The 17699-nt window shown below is 40.7% G+C and overlaps 1 protein-coding gene across 1 annotated transcript in view; it reads left to right on the top strand.

Annotated features, from left to right (window-relative positions):
• The window catches only part of HECA (hdc homolog, cell cycle regulator), a 51880-nt gene extending 40861 nt beyond the window's left edge, over nucleotides 1-11019 (top strand). Inside the window, exons 6-7 of the mRNA XM_040448628.1 lie at nucleotides 4087-4241; nucleotides 7394-11019. Of these exons, the coding sequence (XP_040304562.1) occupies nucleotides 4087-4241; nucleotides 7394-7558 (320 nt within the window). The 3' untranslated portion in view covers nucleotides 7559-11019. The remainder of the gene's footprint in view (nucleotides 1-4086; nucleotides 4242-7393) is intronic.
• Nucleotides 11020-17699: the final 6680 nt, after the last annotated feature.

Genomic DNA, 17699 nt, shown 5'->3' with positions numbered 1-17699 from the left:
GTGAAACATTTGACTGTGTAAACTTACAGTCTTTAGTTTGGGGGAATTTTCTTCTAATTTATTTCTCTGAAGATTTTTTCTTTCATTTAAGGGGGAAAAAAAAAACCTGTGCAACTGTTAGTCAGATATTGGATCTCTTAAAATTGATCCCTTTTTTTTGTTCTATTATATACACATTGAGCCTATTGTTTATCTCTTTATCTTGCCTTCTGGAAGATTTCTTGGACTTTATATTCCAGTATTTTTACTGAGTTTAAGATTTTCTGTTATGTAAATACGAATATAATTTCCAAGAGCTCTTTTTTTTTTTTTTAAATTTTTTTTTTTTTTCAACGTTTATTTATTTTTGGGACAGAGAGAGACAGAGCATGAACGGGTGAGGGGCAGAGAGAGAGGGAGACACAGAATCGGAAACAGGCTCCAGGCTCTGAGCCATCAGCCCAGAGCCCGACACAGGGCTCGAACTCACAGACCGTGAGATCGTGACCTGGCTGAAGTCGGACGCTTAACCGACTGCGCCACCCAGGCGCCCCATCCAAGAGCTCTTTTTAATAGCATCTTGTTCTTGTTTCACAGATGCAGTTTCTTGTCCTAACTTTCTCATCCGAGGAAGAGGAAGTGAAGTTGCAGGGGGAGCCCCACCCCCTTCCTTTTCCAGAGCTTCACCTCATCCTGAATGTCTTTTAACCTTTGTTAAAGGCAAATTACTCCCCCACTGAGTGTTTTAAAACGTGATGATTTCTGATTTGTCACCCTTCTGTGGGGAGGTTGGTTAGGATGGCCCCTGACACGGGTCTGACAGTTGGCAGACTGGCTGGCCTGGGGAGCCTCAGCCGGACTGAATGGCTCTGCCCTCCTCCTTGTTCTGTGTAGTCTTCTATCTTCCGGTAGGGCTGGGCTGGGCTCTTTCCTGCATTCAGTGGGGGGAGTGTGGGGGCTGCAGTCTCTCTCCAGAGGCGTAGGCGTGGAACTGAGTCTCATCACTTCCGTCACGTTGTGTTCTTCAAAATAAGTTGTAAGGCTAGCCGAGATTTGGGGGGTGATTTGGTGGAAAAAGTTGCACAGAATGGCTACTTGTCTATCCCACACTGTTTTCCTCTCAGCACCTCATCCCAGTCCCCCCTGTGCATGCTGGCTGCTTCCAGAGCTAAACCATTTAAAATGCCTTCATCCAGCTTCTGAGCTCTTATTTTGGTTCAGGTTTGCAGGTATCTCGTAGTTTCCTGGAAAATGGAATTTGTGTTTTGTTTCTCATTCTTTATACTGGTCGGGGATAATTTTAGAGGGAAGTAGGTGGAAACTACTTTGACTTCGTTTTAAGGCTGGAAATACTCTTTCTGAGGATGAATGAGAGTACAGGCGTTCGGTATACATGAGAGGAGTGTTCTTCTACTTGTGATGGATTCTTTTCGCTTAACCCATTCATCAGTGAGTCCGTTTTATGAATTTCATACATGTGCTGGGTACTATCAGTTCTTGCTTTTCACCAATTTATAATCTTAGGATGTGATTTTTTTTTTTAAGTTTATTTATTTATTTTGAGAGAGAGAGAGAGAGAGAGAGGAGAGAGAGAGTATGTGCAGGTGGGGAAGGGGCAAAGAGAGGGAGAGAGAATCCCAAGCAGGCCCCGCACCACCAGAGCCCGATGCAGGGCTCGAACTGCCGAACTGTGAGTTCATGACCTGAGCTGAAGTTGGACACCCAACCAGCTGAGCCACCCAGGTGCCCCCAGGATGTAAGATGTTTTTATAAAAATGTAATTAACTTTACCAGACTGAAGACACTAGTACCACCTGTGGAGTTAATAACACCTGGATATGATGTATGTTAGGCATCCTGTAGTTGCCTACAGTAAGGAAGGGACCACTTTGGCCTGCGTAGTCACAGGAGGCAGCGTGAAGGCAGATGTCAGAAGGTGGGCTGGATTTTGATAAGCAGAGGGTCTGCTCACATAAGGTCTTTGCTGATAAGGACAGGGAGCAACATGAGCAAAGGAATGGTGGTTAAAAAGTTGGGAGACAGAACTGGAGAGAACAGGTTGGTTAGGGTAGAGGTTCTGCAGTGGACAATGAGTAGGTCAGGTGGACAATAGATTGTGGGTGTCCTTTTGAGCCATAACAAGAGCTTTGCCGTGTTCTTTAAGAACTGAAGAGTTTAAAGAAAACATTTTTTTTAATGTTTGTTTATTTTTTGAGAGAGAGAGAGAGAGAGAGAGAGACAGACAGACAGAGCACGGGCTGGGGAGGAGCAGAGAGAGAGGGAGACACAGAATGCGAAGCAGGCTTCAGGCTCTGAGTTGTCAGCACAGAGCCTGACGCGGGGCCCGAACTCATGAACCGTGAGATCATGACCTGAGCCAAAGTCAGATGCTCAACCATCTGAGCCACCCAGGTGCCCCAAGAGTTGTTTTTTTTTTTTAAGAGTAGATGATCAGTTGGGGAAAAATTGGTCAAAAGGGGTGGAACCTATCTATAGGGAGGTAGAACTTCCTTTTTTTTTTTTTTTTTTTAAGGGAGGTAGAACTTCTATCTCCGGTCTAGATGGCAGGAGATGAGAGACTGTTGGGTGCTAACAGTGGGAACTGAAAGGTAGGAATATATATCTACAGGAGATTATTTTAAAGGAAAAATTGAGGCTTGGGGGACAGCTTGCCTATAGAGGATGAGAATGCATCCCTGTTAGCTCACTTTGGCTCTAGATCAGATAAATGATGCTGTCATGGACGGGAGTGGAGAATGTTGGGAAGGGGACTTGTCTTAGGGGAAAGACGATGAGGACATTGGTGTGTTTTGGGTTTGAAGGGGTGTTGGGACTCTTCGCTGGAGAGGTCTATGTAGCAAGCACCTTGAGAAATAAGCATTTGGGGAGCTTCTTTTATAACAGTGGTGGTTCAGATTTTAAGATTAGAAGAACTCTTGAATAGGGAGAAAAGAGAAAGTAAAGGAAGAGTATATGGCAGAGCCCAGGACCATGTCTGAAGGGAACCTATCAGGGAATGGGTGGAGAAAGGTGAAAATTAGATAGTCCTGAGAACAGTGTGTGTGTGTGTGTGTGTGTGTGTGTGTGTGTGTGCGCGCTCGCGCGCATGTGTAGACGTGTTCCTATCCTCACGGAGGAAGAGAGAGCCTTGTAAGCAAATGCAATGAAAAGTGTCTCTGTAAGTACTGTATTACCCCCGACACCCCAACAGGTAAGGAGCAGGCTGGCCCTAACCTCTGAAAGGTGAAGAGCCATGGGTGGGCGGATGGCAGGGAGCAGCACATTCTGGAGGAGGACGTGTTCTTCTTACCATAGCTTTCAGCACAGCAGAGCTCTCTGTGAGAGCAACAGTGTTGCTCTTACACATTGTCTGGGCTGATCCTGGACATTCCCAGTCTTTCCCAATGATTTGAATCCTAACTAACCCTTCTGTGTAAACAAGGGTGACTTCTTTCTCAAGCACTAGATGTTAATAGGTGATGGAAGAATGGGGTTGTGTCTTTGAAGAGCCAAGTAAATAACAAAGCACTGAACTCCTTTTAAATAACCACTTACAAGTAAGCTATAATTCTGGTTCCTAAATTAAATATGGTGATGGCTGAGCAGTTTTGGAGACAAAGACAGTTAATGTAGTAATCGTGGCTGTGGCAGAATTCTGGGCCACCAGTATATCAAGACAGACTTTTGCCTTTTTTTATGATGGGACCTGTCGGTGGATGAAAGCCCTTGACTGAAGACTAGCATTGTGGTTCAGTCCCCACACCACGCACAGACTTCCGAGCAGAAAGTCCTCTGTCATCACTGGCTAGTTTTAGCATTTGTGGCTTGATCATTTGAGTTTGGATGTCCATATTGGAAACCTGTCAGTTTTTTTTGGAAAAGTGAATTGAGCCAATATTTATTAAAACTGAACTTCAAATATATGTCCCATTGATAATAGTTACTATTCATCATTATTCTAAAAGGACATCTTGGGGATATGTGATAAATAGGACCTATTTTGCTTATTTTATTTGAATGATAACATGTTTGTTTATAATTGATGGGTAACCCACTTTTTTTATCCCTTCTAACGGCCACTCTCAGCATTATGTCTTCTGTGCACAGGGAGACTCATGCACCTGTACGCGGTGTGCGTGGACTGCCTGGAAGGGGTTCACAAGATCATCTGCATCAAGTGTAAGTCGCGGTGGGACGGCAGCTGGCATCAGCTGGGCACCATGTACACCTACGACATCCTGGCCGCCTCTCCGTGCTGTCAGGTTGGTATTGGCCCCACAGAGCGAGCTGTGGATGATCTCCGGCTTCTTTTCTGTAGTCGGTGTAGAGGAGTTAGAGGCAGTGCTGTAGTTAGCTTGGGAGAGGAGGAGGCAGATAAGTGAACAATCCTAAGACTTCTCCAGAGTCCAGGGATGATGGCTGATTCACCAGTGTGAGGGAGTTGTTGCTGGAATACTCGGCAGCCACTCAAAGGGGTATGTAGAGTAATATCTAATTCATAAGAAAGAGTTTTAGTATTTCAAGTCACAAAGGTACTTTATAAAATAGCATAATATGTATGGAAGTATGCTTCCATTTGTAAAAAGGGAGCTGCTGGCCTGTTAACCAGAGGTTGTTTCTGGATGGTGGGATGCTAATTGGTTCCCTAAGTTTTCTTTTGCTCTATTTTCTTATGTTTGTATGATTAACGTATACTTAGGTTCTAGTAAGAAAAAAAAGCTATTACTTAGGGGTGCCTGGGTGGCTCAGTCAGTTCAGTTGTCTGACTTCAGCTCAGGTCGTGGTCTCATAGTTCATGGGTTCAAGCCCCTTCTTTAATAGAGAGGATTTTCTTTTGCTTTCTTCCTATGGGATAGTAAAGTTACCCAGGAACTGCCTGCTTTGTACAGTGTTGGGAGGTCAACATGAAAGATATGTAATCCATAAAGCACCGGTAAGAGGAAGCATTTTCCAAAACTTAGCTGCCACCAGGAAAAAGGGAAGTGGTAGCCTCTGAAAACATATTAATAAGTACATGGAAACACAGCAGACAAAAGAAATTTCTTGGAAGTATCTTGGTTTGTTTCCAAGTGCTTGGGGAAAAGAAAGCCTCGTTTTAGGATTCCTTGATATTCATGGGTAGGAGAGAATTTTCCTTGGCTCTTTGGTGGCCAAGTCTGGCTTTCAATGTCAATAACTAGTACACACTTTATTGGTTACTACATAGTTTTGTATCTTTAGCATTATGGTGTGATTTTATAAAGAGAGTATCCTGTGATAACCTGTGTTGGTTGAATTAAAAGGTTGGCGGAGTGGGTTTTTCAGCTATATTTTGTCTCTACTAGTGTTCTCAGAAGAGAAGCATGGCCGTGAGAGACCTAGATGGCCATCCGTAGCCTGTCACTTGATTCCGGATAGGACTGACCACTTTTATGCTATTCTGATACATTGACCACATTTCCATTTTAAAATTCCATTAGCGTTGGAAATGAGATCTCATTAGCCTTTGAGTTCTGCACTGTAGCGTTTTGTAATATCCATCGTGCCGTGATGGCAGCTCTTGAGATGAGAGAAACAGGAGGCGGCGGCTTCTCTCTCTTTACACACACGAGAGAGGGTTCTCTTTTAAAGAAATAAGGAAATAAAAGAATTTGGGGCCTGTGCCTCATAGAATGTTGGTGCCGGGAAGGACCTGGGAGATCTAGTTTAGCCTCCTTGTTTTCCACACACAGAATAGACCTTTTTGCCCAGGTCTTTACAAATGTGTCACAGCCAGTCTGGTGTTCTTTCTACCAGACGCTTGAAAGGCAATGGGATTATTTCCTTATCTTTAGGGAGGAAAGCAGAATGGCATCCTGCCATACCCAGTATTGGTACCCACTATGTATTTCTTCCTTAAAACTGTAAGCTCAGACTTTTATTTTATGGCCTCCTAGTAAAATGGAAAACATGTTTGATTACTCTTTGGCTTTAAAAAAATATCAATTAATTACAGTTCACTCTTGAACAACATAGGGGTTAAGGGCACTGATCCCCTGTGCAGTCGAAAATCCACATACAACTTTTGACTCCCCAAATGCTTAACTACTAATAGTCTCCTACTGACCAGAAGCCTTACCGATAACATAAATAAGTAGTTGATTAACGCATATTTTGTATATCATATGTATTGTATACTGTATTCTTACATTGAATAAGGTAGAGAAAAGATAATATTATAAAGAAAATAATAAGGGAGAGAAAATACATTTATAGTACTTTATTGTATTCATTTAAACAAATCTGCTTATTTATAAGAGGACCCATGTAGTTCAACCTGGGTTGTTCAAGGGTCAACTGTTTATTCACCGGGAAGGTACAAGTGTTAGACAGTATTAAGGAATCAAGGAAAGTCTTCTAATAAGACTTTGAGCCAAAAATAAGCGATGGTTAGTTATTTGAAAGGAACAGCAGATTAAAGAGAATGATTAAAGAGAGAGGTTTGCCCAGAATTTCACTTTTGTTGTTCAGAGAGATTAATCAGCTAAAAGAGAATTGATCTTAGACTCCAGAAAAGTCGTCCATGTCACGACTAAGCATGTGGGCTCTGGAGTAAGCTACTTTGTTCCGTTCCCAGCCTTTCTGCTTCCTGACTTTGTGGTCTTAGCCATGTTGCTCTCTCACTGTGTGCCTCAGTTTCTTCATCTAAAATTCACACGCCTCACAGGAGTGTGTTGAGCGCAAAATGAGATCATACTTTTTATTACATTTTTAGAATGAGTCTAAATTGAGAGTCTGTTTTATTTATCATTTCTGGTTATTCACTTAAGTTCTTGGACCTTTTGCTGAAAGACTCTAGTCTTGTGCTGTCAGAGGCCCAGGCACGAATGAAGATCTGCTGTGCGGTGGTTTCCCAGAAGCCTCAGGATAAACATAGCACTTCTTCCTGGATCGTTAATTTTCCTTGAGTATTTTAGGGGCCATTTTATTTTTACATCAAAGGAAACAAGGGCAGTAAGGAGCAGAAAGAAATGTATATGAAGTTTTAACCTAAACTCAGCATGTTCCCAGAAGCTTCATGAGGCTTTGAATGAGGGAAGTTGGCTTCAGCCACTCGGTACAATCCAGGGGAGGGGGTTTCCTGTTGTTAGGGGAACTTTAGTGCAGACGTTCGGGCAGTACAGGTTTGGAGTTGTCTTCGTACCAGTAGGTGGAAATGCTAGCGGTGTGCACATCCAGGGAGAAATGTTAAGAGTCAGTGCGTCAGACTGACGATGAGCAGTTGAGCATGCGTCTTAGGCTTTGCATAACCTGCTTTTGGCAATGAAAGGGACGCTTTGCTAAACTGTCGATCCGTTTCTCTGGCCTAGCAGTGTTGCATCGCGGTGTGGGTGACATTGACTGTGCTGTGAGACAGAAGGGCATCGTGGCTCACGCGTCTGTGTTTCCCCCCCAGGCCCGCCTGAACTGTAAGCACTGCGGGAAGCCTGTGATAGACGTACGGATCGGGATGCAGTACTTCTCCGAGTACAGCAATGTCCAGCAGTGTCCGCACTGTGGGAACCTGGACTACCATTTTGTGAAGCCATTTTCCTCCTTCAAAGTTCTCGAAGCTTATTGATGAAAGCTTTGCTTTAGTAGTAGCTATTTTATTGACCTTACTTCTTTATTACATATCTTTTATAGGGAGACATTCTGTGACATTACTTTCTTTTCTAATTTAAAGGAGAGTTCCTTTGTGTACATGTGCCACTGACATGGGGTTGGCCCCTTGCCCTCTCTTGACTCCTCAGTGTTAGTCTGTGGTCACGACCGGAGCCCAAACGGATAATCCTGTGAGTCTGGGCTAGCGGTTCACCATCGCTAAGCGTCTCTCATGCAGCTTTGAAGGTGGTGGGGAGGATAGGGTGAAATTAGCAAAGGGATTATGTGGTTATAAACTAAAAGCATGGTAGGTGTTGGAAGGAAACTCCTGTTCCGATCTTGTTAACCGTCTCAAGACCCACTTCTTAGATCTTCCCGGGGCCTTGGGAAAAACACGTGACGTGTGAACGTGAGTCTGTGCCTGGGGAGCTGATAGTGGATTAGTCTGTCTTGGTTTAGTGTTCTGCACTGCGCATTGACCACATTATTTGCAAGTAGACCCGAGTGCTGTTTCTGTCACTGTTGTGACTTAGCAGTTGTCCTCCTGAAAATTATATCCGAATTATAAGACCTGTGAAAACTAATGGTGTTGCAAATATTTGTGGGTAAGTGACCTGTCACAGAGAATATGCTAAGTGAATTTGGAAGTGATACACAGTGACTCTAGGGAGGGGGCAAGATCAGGCAGAAAGAACCCTGTCATTTGAATTGTGTCTTTGAGGTTGGTCAGATGAGCCCTGAAAGAGAATCCATGAATAACATGATTTGGGTGGGTGTCGATTTATGTAGGTTGCACTGTCGAGGTGTCATCTGATGTCAGATCCTTCTTAGGGGTAATCTCACAGCCGTGGACCCTAACTGGTGAATTTCAGAGCCACCGTTACCATGCCTTACCTTCCACAAAACTGTTATGGCCACATTTTATCCATTTAATGCTGAGTTTCCCAAATCATAGGTTTGACCCCAGGAAGGAAAGGAAAAAATTGCTTTTGAGGATATGAGGAAAAGAATTTTAATATTTCTTTTTAAATGTGTTTCATTTTTCAAAACATTACCTGTTGTAACGTGTAACAGTATGTTTGAGAAGAGATCATTCTGAAGCTCTCTGTGATACTTCACCGTTAGTGAAAAAAGATGGTAATTTGTGTAACTCGATTAGTCAGAGCATTGGGCTTTCCAAAATACGGACGTGTGTTAATGAGAGCTTGATGGTTTAAATAGACGGGCACCTCATACCCGTATAGAATTGTAATTGGAATATGATCCCTCAAAAATGATTTGATAATTTCAAGTATTACACATGTAGGCTAATAGAATGCTGAAAGTACAGTCGTTTCATGGGTAGCCAAATTTGGGGTTATGTGAGCATTTTGTGTTATTCATTTGGTTTATACCTTTTTTTTTTTTTTCCCTCTCAGAAAGACAGCTGTTTTTCCTCTCAGAAGCATTTAGCTATTATTGCAAGCAAGTCTCCATTCTATTGTATGAAATATTTGATGTTTTGTTTGACATAACAACATTAAAGAACCAGCATATTGACTAATATTCTTATCTTTCAGTTTGGATGATTGTAATTTGGTTTACTGCATCTGGTTTGGTGTTTGATGATCTGAAAAATATTTCACAGTAGGGGGAAATGCCCAATGCCTTTAAGAAGTGGCAAATCGATATTGGTCTGACAGTATTTGATGCGACTTAAAAGGTCTATAGGACAAAGCCCTTGCAAATTTGTCTTTAATACACAAAGCTGTAATTGTGAATTAACTGGTTCCCCATTGATTCTCTCATGTACCCAAGTATAAAAATTGGTTTCTCTTATCCTAAGAGTAGCATTTGGATTTCAGTTCTGAACTTAAAACATATAGTAAAATAAATGTTTGTAATGCTGTTTTTTAATTCACCTAAAATTTTGTAGAGAAGCCTGCTTATATTGTTGTTCTGGATCTTAAAATTGACACATTGACACATTCACAAGCTCCTAGTAGTCTAAAACTACCATGAGTGTAGTGTCTGATGCATTCAGTATTTTTTCCTTATATTTGTTTTCTACTCTCTGAAAAGTAAGATGAGGAGTTTTCCCTGTAATTGGATAAAATTTGCTTTTGACCTTTATTTGGATGACAAAGTTAGGATTCTGTGGATGCTACAGTTATGTTAAAAGTCAAGGCACAGGTATCATCTGAGAGTATCTTTTGCCTTTAAGGCATCATGTTCTCCTCTAAAGTAGAGAATCTGGCTTATTTGAGAATAAAATATAATTGAGTATGCAACAATGTGGAGAATAAATCTTATTTTGGAAATGTGCTGACCTTGGTATTTTTGCCACACTTTGTCAAAGTACTTTGCTCTGGTGGAAATTGGAATAGGTCAAAAATGACCATTTTTGTTGTGGTTCGGATATTAAAGGACATTAGTCACACCAGAGATCCATTTTCTTTTTTTCTGATAAGTAGTGTTCAATAAAATGAACCACTTGTAAGTGATTAGTAATTTCAAAGTGAGTTTTCATCTGTTCTAACTCTTTTTTTATTCATTTACTTTTAAGCATTCTGTACCTGGAACAAATAAAATGTTACCTGCTTCATTCTAGTGAGAAACTCTTTCTGATGGTTTTATTACTTCCTCTTCAGGCTGACTCAGTTCTCCACTCCCTTCTGGTTGCATCTGAAGCAAGTGATAGATATACTGAGTTTCTCAGCTGCTTGATTAAAAGATAGACATTGGCCATGAATTGCGGAGTGGGATGAATTATTCTACTCTAAGAAAGAGTTCTCCCCGGTCTTTACTTTCCAGTGTTTGCAAAAGAAGCTTATTTTCAGAATAAAAAGTATTTTCGTATCTGTTTGGGGGGAGATGACCTCATCAGGAAAGAATATTATTCGGTGTTGAAATACTAAAACTAACGGATAGGCTGACATGTAACTTCTCAGACCGTGAGACCTAGCTTGCTGCAGTCTTCTGTTTTGTCCTGTAAGACTGACGCTTAATGTACAGTCTGTTGTGCTGTGCCCGGATCAGGACCTCCACTCAGCTCTCCTCTTTGGTCTCCTGGTTGCAGCTCTTGAGCATTTTTAGTTGGAGGTTTGGGGAGGACTTGAGGAATAAGTGCTCCTGTTCAGTGTTTTCGTTCCTTTAATAGGATGCTGCCTAACCCAGCTCATCTCTGTGTCCTGTTGACTTTGTTATTATTCCAGGTAATGGAAAGAAAAAATAACAGATGGGCATCATTAAAACCAGCTCACAAATATATTCTTGTCAGTAAACATTTCTTGTCAAGATGTCTTGGATTGCACTTTTGTTGGGGGAGAAAGTGTAAATAGTTAAAGAATGTTGATAAACCTGAAACATTTGGTTATGGAATTGTGTGTGGTGTTTGAAGGTTTCTGTTTGTGACATGTATGTATTAAAAATAATAAAATTTCAGAAACTAACATTGTATCTCTCTTCGGTGTGTCACTTTATTTGGGATTCAAGGTTTTTGAGCTTGGGGTTTGATCGGAAGAGATCATAGGGAAGACCTGGGATTTTGATCACTGCTCAGGTAGCCATCCCACAATCACCGTTGCGGCTGATGAAAACTTCAAACTTGGACAGCTGTGTGATGGCAGTGTGTCGCATGTAGCTGACCTCTGCAGTAAAATCACAAGGTTGGTTCCGTATGGATAGTCCACAGTTCTTGTTCTGGTTAGAGGGAATTCTATTGAATAGGTAGATAATCTTATTCTGCAGATTTTCTTTCCCAGGCCTATACCAATTTTCATAATGAAAAGACTTGATCATGTGCTTCTTTATTGTAAAGAAATGAAAACTGAGTCGTAATTAAACTTCTTGCTGAGTTTATGCACTGTGGTCAGGTATCTTTTTATCTTTTAAATCTCATTGTCCCTTTCATTTCAAATATTCTCAGCCAATGGGTTGGAATCCTCAAAAACATTAGAACACAGGATAAGATGTGGAAATGTGGGTGAGGAAACTGTGTCCAGTCTGCCGGTGGATTCAAAGGTCTGTCTTACCATTTATTTACTACAGACATCACAGGCATAAATTTTACATAAGGGCCCAAGGCCCAAGGATATTGTGGTTTCTACTGGTGTAATTTATGTCAACAAAATTCCTTAGCAATTGTAAGAAAAATACGGTTCTCACTGTGGTAGAAAGAAACAGCTAAACAGTGACTGATTAGAATTAAGGTTAATGGAAGAAGAATCTTGTTTGTAGTGGTTGCCATTTCTTTAAATCTTACATTGTTTTTACTTAATTTTAGCAATCATTGCTAATTATTCAGGCTGTTTCTCTAGTAAAGCATTACATTTTGGAAGAATAAAAAGCTGTTTGGAGCTTGTGTTCTTTTCATGTTAACTGACCATAGTTGGGATAAATCTTATTTGATGAATACAAAATACCTTTGAAGATAGTTCTGGCATTGCTAAGCCTCAGGGACAGCAAAATGAAAATTAACAAAGCACTTTGTTTTATGGAATTCAGTAGAATAACACTCTACATTTGTTGGTGCTCAACAAAAGGAGTCGGCCACCATCGCACCATTTCCTGGTGATGGATACCATAGCCAAGGGGTTCTGATACACTTGATTGAAAATTTAGATCATATCTTAAAATCACATTTAGAGCCAGCTAGTCACATTTCTCATAAACCTAAAAGTGAAAACACACAGCCATAAAAGTCTAGAATTTAGGGATGCCAGAATTTGAAGCAAAGGCTATAGTTTTGATTGTATTCTCAATAGTGTATGTTTGTTAAGTTGCATTGACTGTTGTACTCATTTTAGAGAGAAATGGAGACCCAGAGAATTTACATCTATATAATAAGTTCACATAGTCAATGGCCGAGAATATTAAGTCTGGCTTTCCTCTCCCTGGTCTTCCAAATGAGATCAATGGGTGGGTACTTTGTTTCCAGGTGAGAGATAACTTTGGGTTTGTTTTCACAAGGCAGTAGATTTAAAATGTATAGTAGCCCTCACTTTGGCTGCACAGGTGCTAAAATGGGAGTAATTCTGGAAGGTTTCACTGGGCCCTTATATAAGGGTGACAAGTATGTTTGAAATCACCCCCTATTTTTAGAAAGAAGAAAAAAACCAAACAATCACTTTTATTAAAGAGGGAAGAATAATATGTGAAATCAGCAATTGTGTTTGCCTCATTTTTCATGCATTAATTTGTTGATCTCTGTTCCCTTTTGTAAGAGCATTGCTTGAGAGTGTAAGGGAACATTTTAACAGCCTGCACTTGGAGTCTATCATTTTATTCACGTTGGGATCTGACTTTGAGTTGTGTTTTGATTCAAATATGTCCAGCTGTCAGATTTGATAGCATTGGTCTCTGCAGTTTGGGTACGGTTTTCCTTTTTGACTAACTTTTCAAACAGTTGCTCTTGGTATGTTTCATTTTCAGTTGCTCACTATTTTGTCCGAAGCTCTGGTATCTGGGAGTTCTTGAGTTGCTAAACCTGAGCACTGTATTGGTATCCCACACAGCCTTGGGGAGGAAAATGCTGGTTACATGTTTCTTTTAGAGACTTAAGATGTTTCACGGTACAGGGGCTATCTCTTGAGCTAATAATTAGTGGTATTCCAAATTATTGCACAACCATGGGTTGGCAATCAGTGCCTTATACTTGTTGTTTTTATCCCATTAACAAATCACACATTTTTCTGAAGCTCTGTTGACCCAGCATGTGGTTGATGAAAAAAGTAAAGCTGAGGTGAAGCCCCTAGGCTAGGGTTTGTCTGAGGCTCTAGAAGCCCATGGCTCTAAGAAGAGAGTGGTTTGGGCAGGGAGCAAAATGGTGGCAGTCCTGGGGGCTACAGTGAATATTTCAAAAAGCTTAATGGAGTTGTAACATTGCCCACCATGACACTGCACAGGATATCTAAAAGGTCAACTTATTTTTGGCAGGAGTTTTGGCAACCTTGGTTATCTCGTGCTCAGAAACACTGGCAGTAGCCTGTGTCTCAGATGAATAATATATGAGGGCACAAATGAATTATTATCTAATAAGTGCTGTTTACCTCATAGACATAACCTTTCAGAGCAGGATACGGTCATGTTAGGTGGGGGGTGGTCTTTGGCGATGGCAGAGTTGGGAAAATGCCATTTTTTAGAAGTGTCTACACTTTTTTTTTTCTTTAATTTTTTTCAAACATTCATTCTCAAGAGACTGAGAATTAGCAGGGGAGGGGCAGAGAGAGAGGGAGAACACAGAATCCGAAGCAGGCTCCAGGCTCTGAGCTGTCAGCACAGAACCCTACGTGGGGCTTGAACCCACGAACTCTGAGATCATGACCTGAGCCAAAGTCAGACACCCAACCGACTGAGCCACCCAGGTGCCCCAAGTTGAACTTTCTTAAAATTAAGGCTTCTCAAAGATATTAAGAGAATGAAGATGAGCTACAGACTAGAAGAAAAGGACTTGCATCCAGAATCTATGAAGAACTCCCAAAATGTAGTAAAAAAAAAAAAAAAAAAAAAAGGAAGAAGTTATTAAAATGAGCAAGTCAGTGATGATTCCACTTAATTCTTAAAACAGGAGCATTTGTACCAGATGCCTTTGATCCCTGGTGTTTAATGGCTGTGACTATGTCACTAAAATTTGTCTTTCTCATGACAAGTTGGCTTGCTAAATGCTATTTAATTCAGCATTTATTGAGCACACACTGTTTATTGAGCACGCACTATGTGCACATGCTTTTTTGCTAAAAAAAAAATGTGACTATTCAGAAGGCTGATCTTCAGTAGCTGTGAAAATCTTTTAAAGACTCTTATTGAAGTCTACTTTTGAAGTGTCATCCTGTGAGAGGTGACAAGCTCCTTGAGGTTATGTAAACCTAAGATCGTTCTTGCTGAGAATTGCTGTGTTCATTGGTGATCTCCCCTAACACTGAAATGAATGTTTAAGTGTAGATCCTTTTTAAGAGAACTAATAGAGTTTCTTAACAAAGCATTTGGCTTACAAGGTTTGCTTTTTTAGATTATGATTTTTATTAGGCCGAAAAAAGTCGAAAGAAATTTCACGCCGGGCATATCTCATTTACATTTTTGTCAGGTTTATTAATGCGTATGTAGCACGTTGTGTGCGGAGAAGCAAGAGCTTTTGGAAGAACTGTGTTGAAATCTCAATTATTTTCCAGATGTCTTTAATCTGGTGTCTGTGTAGGCAGGATATGGGCTGTGATTCTTATTCTTTTGAAATTGGGACTTTAACATTAAGCATTTCTGTGATGCGTAGTGTAGGAAGTACTAATGTTTTATTATAGCTTTGGGGATACAAACATTACAGAAGAGGTAACAGGCATTTTCTGTTGCTGTTGCTAAAAACTTAATGATTTCTCTTTATTTTTTTTTTTAATCTTTTTTTATTTATTTATTGGGCGGGGGGGGGGGTGGGGGTGGAAGAGAGGGGGAGAAGAGAGAATCCCAAGCAGGCTCCTCATTGTCTGTGCAGAGCCTGAGGTGGGGCTCAAACCCAAGAACGGCGGGATCACGACCTGAGCCAAAGTCAGATGCTCAACTAGCTGAGCCACCCAGGTACCCCACTTTATGATTTCGCTTAAAGCTGATACGCATATTTGGATTTGCCTTCGTTGACAGTTTTAAGAAAATACCTGTAGCAAATTATCTAAGCGATGTGAGAAAGCTTATTCAAAATTGCTGTTTTAAAATTCGAAAGATGATTTTACCTAAAAAGAAAAATGTTTAAAATAGTCAAGTTGAAGGTTTTTGTTATTAGAACTCTATTTTGAGGTTGGAGCAAGTACTTTGGCACTTTTAGTTTTCTTGGTTTACATGTCATTTCAGTTAACAAGATACTAAATAGGAGTCTGAAGATTTCAAAATTTATCATGACACCCAAAAGAAAGGAAATCAGAAAGTTCTCGAAGTAAATGGGGTTCCTGGCTTGTGGAGATGTGCTCATTTGGAATATAACTGACTGAGCCACCCAGGCACCCCTCCAGGTCAGAGGTGCTTCTTATGTGGGTCAGGGAAGAAAGCTTTCAACTCTTCAAAGGCAATACTGCCTCGGCAGGTGTGTGGTGGGGAGGGCAGATCCAGATGAAAACAGAGCTTTGTTGGATTGCAATGTTAGCATTTAGCAAGGATGATCTTGTTGGCAAGAAATTGCTCAGATGTGGGGTACAGAGAACTTGCCAGGCTCTTGTACTGTGGAAACTGTGTGATGGAATTACGCTCTCCTTAAGGGCAGGGATTATTTTCTTTTCACATTTTGTATTCCTAATGCCCGGTACAGGGCCTTCCCTGTTACCTCTCTGTTAAATGTTGAGCGAATGTGCTGGTAGTTCTGCGGGTCAGAGACACAAATGAGCCAGTTGTGGGAGAACTCAGTTTTCTTTTTCACCTAGTATACTATACATCATACTGTGGTTTGCATTTGTGATGCCTGTTCCTTTGGGGATTTCTTTCAGAAAATCAAATATCAAAATGTGAAAAGAAAATACCTGGATCATTAGAACTAACCTTTATCCTGTGCCGTTGGCAAAAATCACTTCATCTTTCACACGTTTACAATAAAGGTAATCTTGTTTAAGATGATTTAGGTAAGATGAAAAAATTAGAATTAGAGAATGTCAAAAATAGAAGGCCCCTTAAAAATCCTTTCTGGAAAGAAAGGGAAACAGTACAAAAATTGCTTAGAATCAAGGCCTCTGGAACTGTGTCATTCAGTCCAGTGGCCACTAGCCATTCAAATTAAATTAACAAAGTTTTAAAAATCCACTCGCTAAGTTGCACTAGCCACAGCCCACGTTTTCAGTAGCCACACGTGGCTAGCGGCTAATCTACTGGACAGCACCAGTTCTAAAACATTTCTGTCATTGGAGACAGTTCTGTTAGACCATGCTCGACTAGACTTTTTCACCAAAGCTCTTTTTTCTCCACTTAAAACCTTAATGAATGGGTGCCTGGTGATTGGCCCCCCACACTGTATTTCAATAAATGAATGAAAACTGGAAACAACGTGTGAAGTGATTTTGTTACTTATTACTCATTTTTGGTTATCCCAGGAGGGAGGTGGATCTGGAGACTCAGTGTGTATAGTTCATTTAGATGTGAGCAGCCGCAGAACCATGTCCCTGAGATTGAGCAGAAAAGGCCTTATTTGGCCCTTGTCTGCCTCCTGTGAAACAACAAAGTTAACTCCAGGTCTGTGTCAAGTAACTTCCCAAAGTTGGTGTTCTTAACATCCCTGCTTAATTTAGCCTCTTCTGTGAGCAGCTAAGTATACTTAATTTAGTTTTAAATAATCTAATATTGATAGATTTTTTTTTTTTGTCTTAGTAATGCTTTATGAACTTTCATTAGACTTAATAGGAAATAACTTTTCTTTGGTGTTTCTGATAGATCGCAGTACTGATTGGATCATTCTAAAGGTAACGGCGAAATGAGTGGAGACTGAATCTTGGTTTTTACTTTTGGTTTATTTCTTTAGCTAGTTAATATTTCAGGCAGCCTCTAGAGTCACAGGTCTTACAGATTTCTCAATTCCTTAATGCCAGCTGAGGGCTGTAAACTGCGAGGACATTGAGAGAAGTAAAATCCTGGAGAGCCTCTTGGATCAGAGGATTAGCTCTTTCAAGCTATAAATCAAATGTCACCTTCTTTATGAAGCCTACCCTGACCACATTATTTAAATTGCAGCCCCTCAGGCATTTCTGATTTCCCTTTCCCTGCAGTATTCTTTTTTTTTTTAATAGCATTTATCACCTTCTGACCCATTTATTATGCTTTTTGTTTGTGTGTCTCTTCCCACTACAATCTAAGCTTTTTAAAGGCACAGGTGTTTTCTTAAGGGAGAAGTGGGGAGGCAGGGGGTGTGTGTTTCACTGGCATGTACCCAATGTCTAGAATAGTGTGTCGCATAGTAGATGGTCAAGATACAGTTATTGAATGAATAAGTGGATGTGATTCCAAAGAGTGATGTTTCCATTTGATCACTCCATTAAAACCATGACCACCATCTGTTAAAACCAGTGGTCATCTCTCAGTCCTTATCATACTTAAGTGGTTAATGGCATTTGATAATAGTGATCACTCCCTCTTGCAGAACACCGAATGTTCCAGTTTTTCCTCCTACCTTACTGGCT

This window comes from Herpailurus yagouaroundi, unplaced genomic scaffold (assembly GCF_014898765.1).
Source record: "Herpailurus yagouaroundi ecotype Mexico unplaced genomic scaffold, PumYag 198, whole genome shotgun sequence".
NCBI classification, from domain to species: Eukaryota; Metazoa; Chordata; class Mammalia; order Carnivora; family Felidae; genus Herpailurus; species Herpailurus yagouaroundi.
The sequence above is the reverse complement of the archived record's forward strand: the minus strand, read 5'-3'. Positions and strand labels throughout refer to the sequence as shown.